The sequence below is a fragment of the Balaenoptera musculus genome, chromosome 2 (assembly GCF_009873245.2).
Source record: "Balaenoptera musculus isolate JJ_BM4_2016_0621 chromosome 2, mBalMus1.pri.v3, whole genome shotgun sequence".
NCBI lineage: Eukaryota > Metazoa > Chordata > Mammalia > Artiodactyla > Balaenopteridae > Balaenoptera > Balaenoptera musculus.
This window is the reverse complement of record NC_045786.1, coordinates 147,534,012-147,552,090: the sequence shown is the minus strand read 5'-3', so window position 1 is coordinate 147,552,090 and position 18,079 is coordinate 147,534,012. Positions and strand designations below refer to the sequence as shown.

Genomic DNA, 18,079 nt, shown 5'->3' with positions numbered 1-18,079 from the left:
TAAAGGCTGTGAACACCCCAATACCAGGGACTTTGTAACTTTTTTATAACTTTATAACTTTAATTCAGAAATTGAAGCTTCTGTTTATCAATCAAAAAGAAGAAAGAGGGAATTCCCTGGCAATCCAGTGGTTAGGACTCCACACACTTCCACTGCAGGGGGCACCAGTTTGATCCCTGGTCAGGGAACTAAGATCCTGCAAGCCACACAGTACGGCCAAAAAAAAAAGAAGAAGAAGAAGAAGAAAGAGAGGGAAAGAGAGAGGAAGTGTTAGTATATGATCTAAAGACAAAATTGTCAAAATGGAAAGAAAAAAATTAGATTCAACATTAGGAGCAGGGTGGCAGAGAGAGCCTTTGAGTATGTGAGATCCACCCTACAATTAAAAGCAGAGCATGGGAAAATATATTTTAAATCCCAGTGTCCTTTTGCAACCAGATACCCTTCAGAAAAGGTGCTAAGAGCCTATGTCACCCTGGTGTAGCTTGTTGTGCTGGTTATTAGCAATAGAGAAGGAGCAGCTTAGGGAAAGGGGTGGGATTTCTGTAATGGGTGTTTCTTCTTTTACAAGTGTAAACAAAGAGGCCAGTTGGTCTAACGTTGCGTGTCTTTGTCCTATAAGCCACTGCAGGTGTGTTAGCAGCACTGCTTCTGTAACAAAAGACTCACTACATCTTGGAAGAGAATGGCCATTTCCCAGGGGGCAGCCTTTTTCATGCTGGTAGTGTCCTGTGTTTGCAGCACTGTCTTCCACAGAGACCAGCAGACTTGGTTTGAGGGTGTCTTCCTGTCTTCCATGTGCCCCATCAATGTCAGTGCCAGCACCTTGTATGGAATTATGTTTGATGCAGGGAGCACTGGAACTCGAATTCATGTTTACACCTTTGTGCAGAAATTACCAGGTACGTGCAACTGGTACCCTCACCAGAGTCGACAAATCCATACTTTAGCAACTCCTCCCAGAAATAAATGTGCTGAGAGTGTGTGATGTCAGTTACAGAATCTTACAGCGACTGGATGTCTTTCTTCAGAGAACACTTTGGACTATAACTGAACACATATGGTTTAATTCAGTGTGAAATTAAGAGAGATCTGGACTGACTGTAGTCTGAAACCCATGTGTCCAAGAAGTATAGCTGTAATGTGTCTTTCCTTTTCTCTAAAGGTGACTATTACTCCAGGGTCCAGAATATTGAGAGTGGTCTTGAGAGAAAGATCACTACCATCCTTGGAAAAGGGGATGAGGGGACCCTGAAGATTAACGTTTTCTGAATATTCAGTGTTCTATCCTCAAGTTACAAACAAAGTCTAGGGAAAGGAGTAGAAGCTAGGTGTCCACCAGAGAAATGGCAGAAGGACCCTCAGTGATTACTTTTCATCCTCTGTCCCCCTACCCAGTACTCCTGCAAGCCATTCCTCACAGGTGGGATGACTTGGAATAGCGGGGGGGAAGTAGCAGGTTAATATGATACAGAGCCCAGAATCAGAAACAGCCTAACTTTTTTTTTTTTTAATTTTTGGTTGCCTTGGGTCTTTGTTGCTGTGTGCGGGCTTTCTCTAGTTGCAGTGAGCTGGGGCTACTCTTCATTGCGGTGCGTGGGGTTCTCACTGTGGTGGCTTCTTTTGTTGCAGGGCACGGGCTGTAGGTGCGCGGGCTTCAGTAGTTGTGGCACACGGGCTCAGTAGTTGTGGCTCACGGGCTCTAGAGCACAGGCTCAGTAGTAGTTGCTCCTTGGCATGTGGGATCTTCCTGGACCAGGGCTCAAATCCGTGTCCCCTGCATTGACATGTGGGTTCTTAACCACTGCGCCACCAGGCAAGTCCAGAAACAGCCTAACTTTTGATAATCAGCCATCTCTCTTCTGTTTTGCTCCATGGACAACATAGGACAGCTTCCGATTCTGGAAGGGGAAATTTTTGATTCTGTGAATCCAGGACTTTCTGCTTTTGTAGATCAACCTAAGCAGGTGAGTTTTTTACAATTAGATGTTTCGATTCTCAAATGCCTTGATAACTTTACCACACCACTGCTGTTAAATATCTCATGCTGTTCACTACTGATATTGAGGTCATGTGTGAGATCAGTTTTCTGTCCTAGCTAATCTCCTGGATAACAGTAATTGTACACCCCAGGCTCACCAGGGCTTAGGTAGAAGGAGGTGTGAAAATAGATTGTGGCCATGCAGGGATAACACTGTCTTTCAAGAACTACCAAATGCAAAATAGATAGCTAGTGGGAAGCAGCCGCATAGCACAGGGAGATCAGCTCAGTGCTTTGTGACCACCTAGAGGCGGGGGATAGGGAGGGTGGGAGGGAGACACAAGAGGGAGGGGATATGGGGATATATGTATATGTATAGCTGATTCACTTTGTTATGAAGCAGAAACTAACATACCATTGTAAAGCAATTATACTCCAATAAAGATGTTAAAAAAAAAAAAGAAAAACTGCGCTCTTTGTATTTACTGCTTAAGATTTTGATTTGAAGCCATCAACTGCATCAATTAATGTAGATGCAGAAAATAGTTGTGAAGTTCTATAAGGTAGGAGGTATACACATGGCAATTAAGGGAATATAGATCCAGTGAACTCCATTTCAGAGTGCCCTTATACAGCACAGAACCATGCTTATATTCTAGAAATTGGGCAAAACCGACGACAACAAAAATTTTCAGTAATAGAAGATGAATGTAGAGTTCTGTCATAACTGTATTTCACATTTGAGCTCTCACAACATACAGCACCCCATGTCAGAGGCCACAATGATATAAAATAGAATAAGGCAGAATGTTGAACTTTGGTAGCATATATAAAGGTGTTGTTCAGTGTCACAAGTGTAATCATTAACCAAAGGAACACCTGATGTTAAAAATGGCTTGAACTTGAAGAACCGAGAGGATGTTTATTTTCTCAGCTTGCTGTTATGAAATGGCAGATGTGCTAGAAAATTAGGAGCTGTTGAAAGCAACCACATTATTAGAAACTGATTTGACATTTGGAGAGTAAAATTGTGTTGTGGTTGCTAATAATTGTAATGATTAAGAGGCAGCGTGTTGTCAGAACAGATGTTTACTCAGAGAAACAATGGCTTTAAAATAATGGTTTTTAACATATCATAATTTGAACATCTGCTGTGTGCCATGCAGGTAGGTGCTGGTAATGCAAAAATGGAACCTGATGTGTTCTGTCCTTGTAGAAGTCATAAAAGGAGTAGCATAATAACAGCTGCAGCTAGCATTTTTGTGGCAGCTCCACGCAGTCTGCCTCATCTAACGCATACAAGAGTTTTGTATGATGGTATCTCCATCTCACAGTTGAGGAGACCAAGCCCCAGGAGCGCCAAGTGACCTATGTTAGGCCACAGGGCTAGCGATCAAGTCTTCTAACTCCAAGCCTTGTTTCCTTCACCATACCAACTTTCTGGCCTGAAGCTAATTTTTAAAAATATGTTGTTATTAGTGAATGAATATGAAATTCTTTAATATCAGATACCATTTTTCTTTTCTTTCCTTTTTTTTTTTTTTTGCTGCGCCATGCTGCTTGTGAGATCTCAGTTCCCCAACCGGGGATTGAACCTGGGCCACAGCAGTGAGAGCACCGAACCCTAACCACTGGACCACCAGGGGACTCCCCCATGAAGCTAATTTTTATTTGAGATAAAATAACAATTAAAATGACCACACTGTAAAAGAATCATTTTTATTATAACTTAATCAAAATGAAATTGCGTCTCCTTCTTCAAAGAAGCCCACTTCTCTAGGTTTCTGCTCTATGGAGCAGAGAAGGGTTGGAGCCCTCTGCCACCTCACTCCTGGTACTCTCCCAGAGCATGCTGAGGGAATAGACAAGCTCCACTAAATGAACTGTTCACTGGATACGTGAATCATCTCTTTTGCAGGGTGCTGAGACTGTTCAAGAACTCTTAGAGGTGGCCAAAGACTCAATCCCTCGAAGTCACTGGAAGAGAACGCCAGTGGTCCTGAGGGCAACAGCGGGACTGCGCTTACTGCCAGAAAAGAAAGCCCAGGCTCTGCTCTTTGAGGTAGTTTTTGTTTTTTACAAGAAACCAATAATTTCTTGCCTAGTTCCTTCTCTAATTTCTTAGGGAAAAGGAGTGAGTTCTGCTAAAATTTTATCTAGGGAAAATGAAGAGTGTAGTTTTCTAAGCATTATAGGACACAGTCAAAATGTGGAAATCTATTCTATTGCCTTAGGGGATCCAGATTTCTTTCTTTTTTTTTTTTTTTTTAAATTTTATAGCTACTTTTTATTTTTATTTATTTATTTATTTATGGCTGTGCTGGGTCTTCGGTTCGTGCGAGGGCTTTCTCTAGTTGCGGCAAGTGGGGGCCACTCTTCATCGCGGTGCGGGGACCGCTCTTCATCGCGGTGCGGGGACCGCTCTTCATCGCGGTGCGCGGGCCTTTCACTATCGCGGCCCCTCCCGTTGCGGGGCACAGGCTCCAGACGCGCAGGCTCAGTAGTTGTGGCTCACGGGCCCAGCTGCTCCGTGGCATGTGGGATCTTCCCAGACCAGGGCTCGAACCCGTGTCCCCTGCATTAGCAGGCAGATTCTCAACCACTGCGCCACCAGGGAAGCCCTTCTTTCTTTTTTTGCTAGGTAAAAGAGATCTTCAAGAAGTCACCTTTCCTGGTACCAGATGACAGTGTTAGCATCATGGATGGATCCTATGAAGGTGAGAGAGGTATTGATGTATGTTCTAGGGGAAGAGGGCCAGGGTTAATAAAAGATCTGATTAAAGGAACTGGGAACAGGGATGGGGGTGCTGAAGAAAAAGGAACTAAGTAAGGAGAATAAATAAGGAGAACAAATAAGCAAGGAGGAAGGGGATAGCAGGAAATGGAAAGATGGGGAGAGGGAAATGTATGCTTTAGACATGAAATTTAGAGAGAAAAAGAGCAAAGATGGGGCTAGGGAACGGGGGTAAAAAATGCTCTGGATATAATCTTTGTCTTTCCTTTTTTAGGCATATTAGCTTGGGTTACTGTGAATTTTCTGACAGGTAATATATTCTCAAGTTTATCTAAGACCTTAACTGGGTTTCACACATGGTCAGGGAGCAAAAATACCTTTTTTTTCTTTGTATTGTTCTTTCTTTTGTTTAATAAAAAGGAGGGTGGGGAGGAAAGACAGGAAGTTAGTGTCTATTACCTGCCTTCAAGGCCTCAGCTGCAGCAAGAGTCCTTCTAGGTTAGCATTTGCGGGCAGCCTTTGGGGCTGGGGAGCAGTGGAATATTTACAGAATTCCTCCAATATATGACAAGAGCAGGAGAGAAATTGCAGACAGAGGAGTGTTGGGCTGTCCAGGAAACAGAAGATGTTCAGAGCTGGCTCTCATTCACAGGTCAGCTGCATGGCCACAGCCAGGAGACTGTGGGGACTCTGGACCTGGGGGGTGCCTCCACCCAAATCACGTTCCTGCCGCAGTTTGAGGTGAGTCAGATACATATGAAGGTATGGTTATCAGCCCACTTGGCAGGCATATCGTGGTGCTAAGAAAGTGGTGCCCCATTTCAGACAGCAGCCCCACCACGAACAGGCTGAGTCGAGTCAATTAATGACTGACCGAACTTCCCCTCACTGTTCAGAGTCCTTTGATTCCTCAAGCCTTGTGAGATTAGTTGTTTAATCTTCTGCTTCATCTCTTATTTTTTTGGGGGGAGGGATAGGGATGGTGGTGATAACATCTTCAGGTAATTGGGGATCCTGAATAGTCTTTTTGCTTTTTCTGTTTTGCAGAAAACCCTGGAACAAACCCCTAGAGGCTACCTCACTTCCTTTGAGATGTTTAACAGCACTTATAAGCTCTATACACATAGGTGAAGAGGGGGACATGGAGGAATAATAATATTTCACATTGTATGATTCTCCTAACTTTTCAAAACATTTTCACATCTATTATTGCATCTGACAAGCCTTACAAAGTCTTTGCCAGTCCCTGAAGACCTGTTAACTGAAACCTAAGCTACTTACCAAAGCCCAAGGGACCCAAGAGGTTTCTCCATTCTTGTCCTCAAAAACATATAATAGTAATAAAGTAAAAAGTAATGTAAGATTTTTAAAAATAATATAAAAGAATAAAAGATAAGTAATATAAGAGTAAAAGTGATATGAGTCAAGTTTTCGCCAGAGAGAGGATACTCAGAGAAGGTTCAGCCAAAGCTCTGTGTCAGCTCCTTTTAAGCTGACCTGCAGATGTTCAAGATCCAGCCTAGAATTTGATCACAGTTGGGCTGGGAGCTAAGATAATGAGATCTCTTCTGGGGATGGTTCCCAGGGTGGGACCCTAGGAAGTGTCACTGTCTCTGGCCTTTAAAGCGTAGCTGTGGGAAGTTCTTACTGCATGGCCTTGATCTGAACTGTGCAAGAATTACTGCTGGTTGTCCACACGAGATGAATAGAGCACAGAGAACAAGGTTTTCTTCCCTCCAGAGTGAGACAGAGAAACCATGTTACTTTTGGAAGAGGGAGCTTTAGGCTAGAGAATTCAGGATCACATGAAATTAGTCAATCCTGTATTTTACAGTTACTTGGGATTTGGATTGAAAGCTGCAAGACTGACAACTCTGGGAGCCCTGGAGACAGAAGGTTCGTCTGGGTGTGCTGGTTGGGGTATGGTGAGAGTGACACCAGTACTCAGCTTGCCTTTTCCCTATCTTGGCAGTGATTCTATGGCAGAAAGGGTTATGCTGAAGTAAGAGATCTGTGTTGTATAATAGACATCATAATGGCAAATTCCTTTTCTACTTTATGAGGTCAGATGTTTTGGTATATATTATTAGCCGTTTCTGGCATGAAGTCTCTTGGTATAGGGGGGAACGGTCTGTGGCCAGGAGGCTGAAGTGTCTGCAGAAATTCAAGACTCAAGGCAGGAGCTTGCTCAAGCCCTTAGCTTTACGTGGGAGGTGCAGGTAGCAGCAGTCCACTTACAAGGTGGAATAACTGAACAACTCCATTCCTTTCTTCATAGGCAGTAGAGGGGTAAAGAGCTCAGCTTTTGGGGTCAGGCAGAACTAGGGTCAGTCCCAGTCTTGTAATTTGGGGCCAGTTAGCTAAACTTTTTGTGCCCGTTTCCTCACCTTAAAAGAGATTTTGCATTTATTTTAATTTTTATGGTGTGTGGTTCACGGTAAGCTATTATTGTGATGAGTATATAGCATTTCAGAGTTTACATTTTCAAGTGTATTTTATTTAAGCCTCACAACAATCAATGAGAAAAGTAGAACAGTATTTTTTCCCTGTTTTAGAAAGGAGGGAACTTATTCCATTTTAGGTTTTAGATTTGAGATGTGATGAAAGCCATCAACCCCTCTGCCAAATGGACATAAGCATGAAAGTTTGCCTGTAGTTTCAGGGGGTTCACCAACACCACAAAGCCCATCTATGAACCCTGAGTTCAGAATTCCCATCGTAGGATGCAGTCGTGGAACTAATTTCATATGATTTTAAGGCCCAGCCACCTTGATAATTCCTTTCAACCTTACTGACGTCTTGCTTTCCTTCCTCTCTTTCTCTCTCACACCCTTGCCTCTTACTTTGTGGTCTGGTTTCTTTCAGGAGTTGATGGACACACTTTCCGAAGTGCCTGTCTACCAAGATGGTTGGAAGCAGAGTGGATCTTTGGGGGTGTGAAATACCAGTATGGTGGCAACCAAGAAGGCAGGTGATATTTTTTCACTGGTTGAAATTACTTTTACAGTAGAAGTCTAGAAAAGTCCCATGGGAAACTTTTTCCAGAGCTAGGAGAAGCTTGTCTTTTGCAGGAACTAATTCCAAATAGATGCTGATGTGCCTCCAAGGAGTAGTGTGAAGTGACAGTGAACAAGGCAGCTGTCACTCTGTGTTCATCTCTTTCCCTGCCCAAGTGTTGTGGATCCATTAGAAACCTCTTCTTACCCTGGGTCTAATGTATTGAGGGTCTCTGCCCTCAGCAGGGTGAAACTGTTTCAGATCCAATTAATGTTTAGCTATTTCAGTTATAGAATTGAGACGATAAGAAGAATAATTGATCTTAGGTATTATAAAAGGCATAGACCTTAAACTCGAGGAAAAAACTTGGATTTTTCCCATGAAGGAAGCAGGTGAGCCTCTGCATACTTCTCATAAATGCCATGAAACATAATGCTAGGGGGCAGCTCGAGGTCAGCTGTGGCTTTTTTGGTGAACACAGGTTAGGGAGGGGTCCTGCCGTGGAGAAGCAGGTACTGGTTCTCCAGAGAGATGAGGCTGCAGAAGTTTGTTCATCTTTGTCTGTAAGCCCTTTGTCCTGAGCCTCAGCTCGCCTTGATCATCCTGCTGTTCCACTGGCTTCAGCTGCTTGCCTCTCACTTTCTCACCTTGCCCCTGTGCACCGTTTGCCCCATCAGGGGAGGTGGGCTTTGAGCCCTGCTATGCTGAAGTGCTGAGGGTGGTCCAAGGAAAACTTCATCAGCCAGATGAGGTCCAGAGAAGCTCCTTCTACGCTTTCTCTTACTATTATGACCGAGCTGTTGACACAGACATGATTGGTAAGTTCACTCCAGGTGTCAGTGCAGGGGGGAAACTGGGCAGGGCTGTGGTGGGGAAGGGAAAGGGACAAAAGGAGTATTTGCAATGCCTTGTTGAGGTGGTCACCGTACTTTTCTCCCAAGTCACCCAAGTGGAAGAGTGAATATGATTTCAAATCTTTTGGGGCTAGAAGATGGCCTAAACAAATATACATGAAGTCTTTTTTTTCTTTAAGTATTTTTATGGAGGTATAATTGACATAAAATAAAATGCACATATGTGAAGTGTACAATTTGGTAAGTTTTGACATATGTATACACCCATGAAACCATCACCAGATTCAAGTCAATGAACATATTCACCCCAAAAAGTTTCCTCTTTCCCCTTTATACCATTTTTCCTTATAATAGTAACACATTTTGTTTAGCTGTGAGAATGTATATATGTGATCTGTCATGGCCTGAGATATGAATTAATTTCTTATTTTCTGACCTGTTTAATGGCCCCTTTTTAATGGGCCTATTTTTTTTTTAATATTTTATTTATTTATTTGGTTGCTCTGGGTCTTAGTTGCAGCAGGCAGGCTCCTTAGTTGTGGCATGCAAACTCTTAGTTGCAGCATGCATGTGGGATCTAGTTCCCTGACCAGGGATCGAACCCTGGGCCCCCTGCACTGGGAGTGTGGAGTCTTATACACTGCACCACCAGGGAAGTCCCAATGGGCCTATTTTTTGGCTGTAGTTAAATATACATAGCATAAAATAGATTGTAAATAAATAAAATAAACTGTATAGATTATATTGTAGGGAAATGTCATGTTTGCTTATCCCATTCTTTAATGTTGGAAATTTTATTTTTAGTTTTTCATTATTATAAATAGGATAATTTCCTAGGATAAATTTCCTTATGTTTCCTGGAAGGCTTTTTGACATCAACTACTGTTCTGTTTCATTTCAGATTATGAAAAAGGGGGTGTTTTAAAAGTTGAAGATTTTGAAAGGAAAGCAAGGGAAGGTAAGTGTCAGTGGAAACCATTGAAGGTGAGCCCGTGAGGCTGTGCCTGCCAACCCCAGTGACCTTAAAGTGACCTAATGTGCTTCGGCCAGCAGAAAGCCTCTCAGAAGGTTGGTTTCCTGTCTTTACCAGGAGTTAAAAGCATTAAGTGTCAAAGAAAAATATAAGAATACAAGATACTTTGGAGAAACGGTGAAAACATTTTCTTCTTTCCACATTTATTTCTTCCTTTTTTAAAAAAAAAAATTGGGCTTCCCTGGTGGCGCAGTGGTTGAGACTCTGCCTGCCAATGCAGGGGACACGGGTTCGAGCCCTGGTCTGGGAAGATCCCACATGCCGCGGAGCAACTAAGCCCGTGTGCCACAACTACTGAGCCTGCGCTCTAGAGCCCGCGAGCCACAACTACTGAGCCCATGTGCCACAGCTACTGAAGCCTGTGCACCTAGAGCCCGTGCTCTGCAACAAGAGAGGCCACCGCAATGAGAAGCCCACGCACTGCAACGAAGAGTAGCCCCCGCTCACCGCAACTATGGAAAAAGCCCGTGCGCAGCAATGAAGAACCAACGCAGCCAAAAATAAATAAATTAAAAAAAAAAAAAAGCAAATAATTGCTCTTATCCAGTGGCCCTGAAGTAGGGCTAACTGGTATTTCCCTGTCTTAATATATAAGGGACTTAGTTGAATTAAGCCCCAACAATAAGTCATAGAATATATGTCATAGCAAATAAACCAGGACCCATGTACCTTTGAGTAGATTAGATGTCACATCAGAAATGTGCAGGTTCCTGAGCTGGGGTCTTACAGAGGCTGTCAGTGCACAGTTCTAGCCTCCAAGACTCCCAGGCATCTGGGAGAAGGAGAATGGAGGATTCTGCTTTGCTTATTCTCAGTCTGTATTTAGAGAAAATCATACACCTCTCAGTTGGCTGCAAACTTAAATTCCACTTTTCTCTTTCTATCACCTCCAGTATGTGATAACCTGGAAAACTTCACCTCAGGCAGTCCTTTCCTGTGCATGGATCTCAGTTACATCACAGCCTTGTTGAAGGAAGGCTTTGGCTTTGCAGGCAGTACCGTCTTACAGGTAGGAGAGACGACACCGGCATCACATAACAGTCCTCTTATTTGGGAGTTAGAAAGAAAGTTAAAAACTTGTTTAGGGGACTGCGCTGGTGGCGCAGTGGTTAAGACTCCATGTTCCCAGTGCAGGGGGCCTAGGTTCGATCCCTGGTCAGGGAACTAGATCCCACATGCATGCCACAACTAAGAGTTCGCATGCCGCAACTAAGGAGCCCGTGAGCTGCAACTAAGGAGCCCGCCTGCTAAGAGTTCACATGCCACAACTAAGGAGCTGCAACTAAGGAGCCCGCCTGCTAAGAGTTCACATGCCACAACTAAGGAGCTGCAACTAAGGAGCCCGCCTGCCACAACTAAGACCCGGCGCAACCAAATAAATAAATAAATATTTTTAAAAACTTGTTTAGTAATCAGAGTGGCTGTAGGTGGAGTTTTGAGGTAATTTTATTCAGGCTATGGACAAGGCACTGTGCAAGGCACCATGGATGTGGGAAATTACCTTGATACAATGGTAGCTTCTAAGTACCGTTGACCCTTGAATAACAGGTTTGAACTGGGTCCACTTATACGTGGATTCTTTTCGATAGTAAACACTACGGTACTACACAATCTGTGTTTGGTTGAATCCATGGGTATGGAGGGCCAGCTGTAAAGTTATATGTGGATTTTTGACTGCACGGGGGTCGGCACCTATAACCCCCATGTTGTTCAATGGTCAACTGTATATTACTAGGCAAGCTATCCCAGAGGTCACAGAGCCGAAAGGCTTGCAGCCCAGGTTAAGATGCCCAAGTTACATGGTTTATTAAATCAACTTCAAAAGTCAGGGTGAGGGACTTCCATGGCGGTCCACTGGTTAAGAATCTGCACTTCCACTGCAGGGGGCATGGGTTTGATCCCTGGTCGGGGAACTAAGATCCCGCATGCTGCGTGGGGTGGCCAAAAACAAAAAACAAAAAAACAAACCCCACAAAAGTCAGGGTGAAAAGCAAGGGGTCCAGTGGGATAGGTGAACACACAGGATAGGGTACATACAAGTTGGAGGTGCTGTACTTCCTGAATCCTGGGTTCATATGTCCTGCCTCTCTCTGCTGATGATAGTGTGGTTACAGGTACTGTAGCTGAAGTTTGATCAAGAGGGCACAAGGACAGGAGGTGCCTGGGGCCATCACACAAACTTGCTCTGTTTGGAGGGGCACAGAGGCAAGTGCACTGGCCAGTAGCATTAGTTCACTCATTAGCCCATTAGATGGTTTGATGGTTCTGTTTGGCAGAGAATATGAGGGACCTCTGCCAAAGAGCATCATCAGTGAGTGGCTTATTTAAGACCTCGTGAGTATTGAATGCCTTGTGTAGTATGTCGTATGTATTTTGTGTGTGCCTCATATATTTAGTGCCTCTTGAGTCTTGGGTCCCTCTCTGTTTTCCTGACTTTATCTGTAGTAACTTATTTATTCCAAACACATCTTATGAGTTTCATCCATCCCATATATAATATTTTTTAATCTTCCGTACCATAGTTGAATAATTGCACATTATAGTTACAAAGATGATTAAGATGTAATCTTTGTCCTCAAATAGCATAGTCTATTAGAGGAGATGTGACAAAAATATAGCTGTGGCACAGGGCAACTTTGAACTTTCGGGGTCAAGGAAGTAGAGATTGTACTTTGTTTATGAAGCTCCCTCCTTCTCTTGTGTCACTTGCCCTTCCTGTTTCCTCATTTCCGGATGAGTTTATATTGCCCCATTTTTTGTGTTATACAGATTTCATAAATTCATTTGTACAAAGGTATTTAGATTTAATGTGTTGTTGTACCTGCTGAGAATATTGGCATTTAAAGAGTTACTTGCCAGTAGAGTCAGTATAGCGTAGTGTTTAAAGCATGGGCTCTGTTGTCCATCAGATCTGGGTTCAAGCTCTGATTCTGCAAGCTTACTAGCTCTGTGACCTTAGATGATTTACTTCCCCTCTAACTTTTAGGTTCCTCACTCAAAACACAGGAATCCTTAGAGTACCTGTTTCTCAGGGCTGTTATAAAAGTGGAGATAAAGCACGGTGCCTGGCACATAGGAAGTTATTAATATTGGTCTAATTGTTAGTATAGGTATTTCACACCAGTTGGAGGTAGATTTGTGGATAAGAGAGGTCATCCTGAGCCCTCAATACATACTAAGTTAACAGCTGCCTCTACTTAAGCATCAACAATAACCAAATCATTTAAGGACAATTTTCTGCCATTTCCATTTCTGCATCCTTTTAGTCTTTATTTCAATGGCAGCAGAATTTGTATCAGGGGTGAACAGTCCTCTGTCCCAGAGATCACTTCACTTTAGCATCTATATCCCTAGACTGTTGGTCCTAAGGACAGAGGAAGAACATTTTGGGGGGGTGGGGGGCACTCCCAGTTTGACTCAGGGGTCACAGACTAAATCTCAAGATAATGATTCACATGCCATTCTTCTCAGTTTTTGGCACAGTGACTATAGACTAAATTTCATCAGGTTAACACAGAAGTATTGTGTCATAAGAAGTTAGTACTAGAAGGAAAGACTAAAACCAGGTTGCTGATTTATAAACCTGGGTATGGGTATGGTGGTGGCATCTTTATTCAACAATAGCTTATGGAGAATTCCAGTAAAACTGATAAAAATGAAGCTATATGGTTGAATCAGAGGTCGGGGGCCTGGAACTCCTTCACCGTTGCCTCCCTTTCTCCTTTGAAGCACTGTCAAGGAACCCCTAGGATTCTGAAGAAAACAATTTGATATATTGACTAATCTAATCCACTTGTTATGTTGTTGATGAAATCAAGTCTAAACTTTTGCCCAAGGTCACTGAACTAATTGAGGTACAACCTGGCCTAGAATGCCTCAAATGCCTTGGTTTGTCATTAACTAGTGCTTAAGAAGATGCACTTGCTTACAAAGTATGAATTGAGAAGCTTAGTATGTTCTTTCCTACCCCTGAATCTATTGCTAACTCCTGTTATGTTTAGTTTAAGATTAGAGAGAGAGTTCAGAAGCCTGTCTGTCTAAAAGTTCCTCTCTAGAAGTCCTGGGTTGAGACCACTTCCTGGGCCCAAAGATTCAAGGATCAAATTGGCAGGTGTAGGGGCAATGGGCAATGGCAGGATGGGAACCTACAGAGAGGGTTGAGAGAAGCCTCCAGAGACTGGCTACTCCCAATTCTGCCTTGGTTTGGCCGTGTGGATGATCTTTGCAGATATTCTCTGCTTGTTGTGCTTGCTAGAGTTGAAAATTGAATGAAAATATTAAGACTTTTTTTTCTCCTTCCCAACAGCTCACAAAGAAAGTGAACAACATAGAGACAGGCTGGGCCTTGGGGGCCACCTTTCACCTGCTGCAGTCTCTGGGCATCTCCCACTGAGGCCAAGCCGTTCCTCTGAGGCCTGCATTTGTCAACAACCTTGTTAAAGGGAGAACGAGAGAGGAGAGGACTCAGTTGTATTCTGAGCTAGTCTGGGGACAGCCTAGACTGAAGCCCAGCAGCTGATTTCATCTGGAGGAAGGGGCTTTTGTAGACAGGTCTTGCCCTTGAGTCTAGAGATTTGGATTTAATTAATTTTACACCTCAAATGTGAACTATTTCCTAACCACTCTTCGTGCACAGCTGGTACCAGAGTCTAAATCTTTGAGGTTCCTTGTGTGTCACAGAGAGCCAACAGGAATAGCTTTGGAATTTAACCTTGGGGAACCCAGGGATGGAACCCTGGGAACCAAAGAAGAATCTCATTTCAACCCTTTCAGTGCCTCATTCCTTTGAACATTTTAATTTTCCTCTTACATGTTAAACTCAGTTGACTGATTGCAATCCCATGACCTATCAACACCAGTATTTTCTTTTCCCTGCACACTGCCCTGTCCTACCTTTATCTCCACTCACCTACCCTAGAAAAAAAGAAAGAAAAAAATGCCTGGTTTTACTTTCCATGTGTAATTCAAAGAGGAAAAAAAAAAAAGCCATATCTGGGGAATTCCCTGGAGGTCCAGTGGTTAGGACTACGAGCTGTCACTGCCAAGGGCATGGGTTCGATCCCTGGTCGGAGAACTAAGATCCTGGAAGCCGTGCACGTGGTGTGGCCAAAAAAAAAGGTACCATATCTGAAGTTATGTGATCAGCTTTGTGTCAGCACCAATCAGCCAGCTGAGAGCCATTCTAAATCTCAGAAGGATGGAGAGCAACTCACAACTGGGCAGAAGGGAGGCCATCCAGTTTCTAGGGACATGTTTTGGGAGGGTGTGGCTGCCTTCTACAGACTACCTTCTTTTAATCAACTTTTTATCAGTAAACCCTGGGGTAATGAACATATCCAACCTTATAGGAATGTGTGTGTGTGTGTTTGTGTGTGTGTTTTCAGTGCTAGTACCTCTTTTCTCAGGCTAATGTGTTTATAGTAATTTGTCATCCTAAACTTGTTTTCTTTGTATTTCTAAGAAGTACATCTATACCCTAGCTTTTGGTCTGCGGTGAGAGGCCTGTGGCTGTGCTTTTCAAGGATCTAGATTTTGGTAATAGCCCCTTTCAGTCCTTTTATTCTGTTTGCAGCAGTCTCTTTCTGCCCTGGCCCCTGATCATTTTAGCTAGCATCCTCTACATCATTTGTCTAGTTCTAGGGTTTCTGAACCCTTCTTGATGATACCTAACATTTGATTTACTTGGCCATTTTGGCCCACATCCATACAGTGGATGCTCACTTTGAGTTTGAATGTTCAGAGCTCTTGATTTTGTGAATTATTTCCCCTAAAATTCATGATCTTGTACTTTCCCGCATGACCACCATTTCCTTGTCTACCCATGCGACTGCTCTTGGACTTAAAAGATCTTCCAGTAGTCTGGCTTCTACACCTTGGCTCTTTACCTCCAGCTTCTTTCCAGCAGAGTATCTCCCCAGACTTGTATTTTTCACAGTAGACTCTCTTTCAGCTTTTTCACAGAAGATGTTAAATATACCTGGCCCTCACACCAGTCCCTGGGGAACCTTATTTTTAAAAGTATTCACTGAGTCAATAAGTATTTAACATCTGATATGTGCTAATAACTAGGCAAATTTCTATACCCTCATCCCCCCAAATTTTAGTTTTTCAATTCAATGTGGAATTTTTTCTTCTTCACAGTGATTGGTTTTTTTTTAAGTTTTATTATTTTTGGCTGCGTTGGGTCTTCATTGCTGCGCGCAGGCTCCCTCTAGTTGTGGCGAGCAGGGGCTACTCTTCGCTGTGGTGCGCGGGCTTCTCATTGCGGTGGCTTCTCTTGTTGTGCAGCACCGGCTCTAGGCGCGCGGGCTTCAGTAGTTGTGGCTCGTGGGCTCTAGAGTGCAGGCTCAGTGGTTGTGGCGCACAGGCTTAGTTGCTCCGGGGCATGTGGGATCCTCCCGGACCAGGGCTCGAACCTGCGTCCCCTGCATTGGCAGGCAGACTCCTAAACACTGCGCCACCAGGGAAGCCCGTCACAGTGATTTTTAATTATACTAAGGTCACCTTTATACCTACTGTCTCTTCCTCCAAAAATGCTAATACAGAGTGAAATAATGGAATCTTTAGAGTTGGAAACAGCCCAAAGATATAATCAATCCAATCTTCTACCCATTGCAGAACTCCCTTAACACTTCTCACTGGTTGTCATTCAGCTTCTGTGTAGGCATGTTTCCAGACAACTCATTCCACTTCGGGATTGCACTGATGTTAAAAAATCCTTCTCAGTAGTCTTAGTTCTGCTCTAATCCCTCCTTCCACAGCCTTTCGGTCTTCTGAAGAAAACTCCCAAGTCCTTCACATTCTTTTTAATATTATCACTTGACTTCTAGACCCCTTCCCATCTTTGTCAAGAGTATGGTATTAGAACCAGTCATCATACACGAAATGCTGTTCTACAAGATTAGGGGGAGGATATTTCCTATTAGAAACCAAGTTGTTTTCCCAAGAGAGAAGCTGTGTTCACTGAAGACTCCTCCAGCTTGATGGGTTCAGAGAGAAAAGATTTCCTGGTCTTTATCACCACAGCTTGTCTGTGAAGCTTTTCTTATAAAGGCCACATATTGTTCAGCAGACTCCTTCGGTCATCCCAAATACTTTCAGAACTCTTGGGTAGATGCATTATAACTCCAGAAATGTATCTACATATTTTCTGATAATCTTGATTAGAATATCTGGAGAATTAACCAGTTTATCCATTATAGGAGCAATTTGGAATGAGACTTTTTATTTCTTAGAAAAAACAATTTGTAATGTCCTTTTTGCCCCTAGTGTACCTTTTGGGCCTCTTATTAGGAGTCCTACAAGGTCTAATCTTGATGGTTAGGTTTTCTTTCTGTAAATGTGTTATATATTTCAAATACTAGGACATGGCCTGGCACATAGTGGATTTTGTGTGTTTATCATCATATGAAAAACACTGTGGGTTATGGAGGTCCTTGCAAGGTGTGCCTTAAAATTCTTCATGTCTTGCCTGATTCTGTTTGCATACCTCTATAGAGTCCATGTTCTTCATACCTGGGCTACCTTTCCATTTTTTTATGAAAGATGACCTTTTTTCCCTACAGTGACCTTTCTGGACTCTGCCAGTAGTCACACAGCTTTTTCCAGTAGCTGCCATCTTTCATTCTGGGCACATTTTTTCCTGAGATTCCAGGAAGGTTTGTGACATTCACACTTTTTTAGTATCTTATAAATTTTGCGCATTTACCTGAAAAGTTCCTCTGTGATAACAAATTTTCCATTCCCTAAAAATATTTCCCAAGAATAGCTTAGGTTGGGTCAAAAGCAGACTGTTATCTTCTCCTTTCATCTGCAAATCAGACTTTTGGGCAAGATGTTGTTTGTGGTACACAAATCTAATGGATCCAAAACTCTCTTCGACAGGTATCTCTGGTACTGTGAGGTAACCGCTTCTAAAGTGCACAGTAAAACAACCCACCCCGACCCAGGCTGGCACCAGCCTGCAACCAAACATGAACAAATTCTGCTGCTAATCAGATTTTTCCTTTTGACCTGGTTCCTGAGGTCTTTAAACCTGTGCAATGAAATTATTTATTGTTTTATTACAGAATAGACAGTGGTGTCCCACAGAGGAACCATAAATGAAATATGGTGCTGTGATGAGGAAATAATAACTAGCATTTTAAGATTTGGTTTTCTTTTCAGAAAGTCTAATATACCTATAATAAAAGTTAAAGCAATTTGTATTTATTTTGCATTCTAGTGTTACTAATTTTAAAAAAGCAATTCTAACAAAAATGCATCAACTATTTCTAATTCTTATCTTTATCAAAAAACAACTGTATAAATTTACAACCAGCATTTTTTTTAAGTTGTATAAATCTTCTCTTTAGAAAGGACTGCTAACAAGTGAAAATGAATGAGACAGCACCTTAGCAATTTTTTAGTAATAAAAAGTTCTTTCAACCAAATCATAGTCTTCCTTTGGAGTTTTTTTCTTGGCTCGGTTGATATGCCCT

General features: G+C 42.7%; 1 protein-coding gene across 5 annotated transcripts in view; it reads left to right on the top strand.

Annotated features, from left to right (window-relative positions):
* ENTPD5 (ectonucleoside triphosphate diphosphohydrolase 5 (inactive)) overlaps positions 1–15,657 on the top strand; it is a 33,574-nt gene extending 17,917 nt beyond the window's left edge. For all 5 annotated transcript variants that reach the window (XM_036842963.1, XM_036842966.1, XM_036842964.1 and 2 more), the window contains 13 exons: positions 623–902; positions 1,888–1,967; positions 3,900–4,043; positions 4,623–4,698; positions 4,990–5,025; positions 5,368–5,456; positions 5,763–5,842; positions 6,550–6,611; positions 7,581–7,682; positions 8,390–8,530; positions 9,468–9,524; positions 10,493–10,608; positions 13,906–15,657. In XM_036842963.1, coding sequence (XP_036698858.1) covers positions 686–902; positions 1,888–1,967; positions 3,900–4,043; positions 4,623–4,698; positions 4,990–5,025; positions 5,368–5,456; positions 5,763–5,842; positions 6,550–6,611; positions 7,581–7,682; positions 8,390–8,530; positions 9,468–9,524; positions 10,493–10,608; positions 13,906–13,992 — 1,287 coding nt within the window. In that variant the 5' untranslated portion in view covers positions 623–685 and the 3' untranslated portion in view covers positions 13,993–15,657. The remainder of the gene's footprint in view (positions 1–622; positions 903–1,887; positions 1,968–3,899; positions 4,044–4,622; positions 4,699–4,989; positions 5,026–5,367; positions 5,457–5,762; positions 5,843–6,549; positions 6,612–7,580; positions 7,683–8,389; positions 8,531–9,467; positions 9,525–10,492; positions 10,609–13,905) is intronic.
* The last annotated feature ends 2,422 nt before the right edge of the window (positions 15,658–18,079 follow it).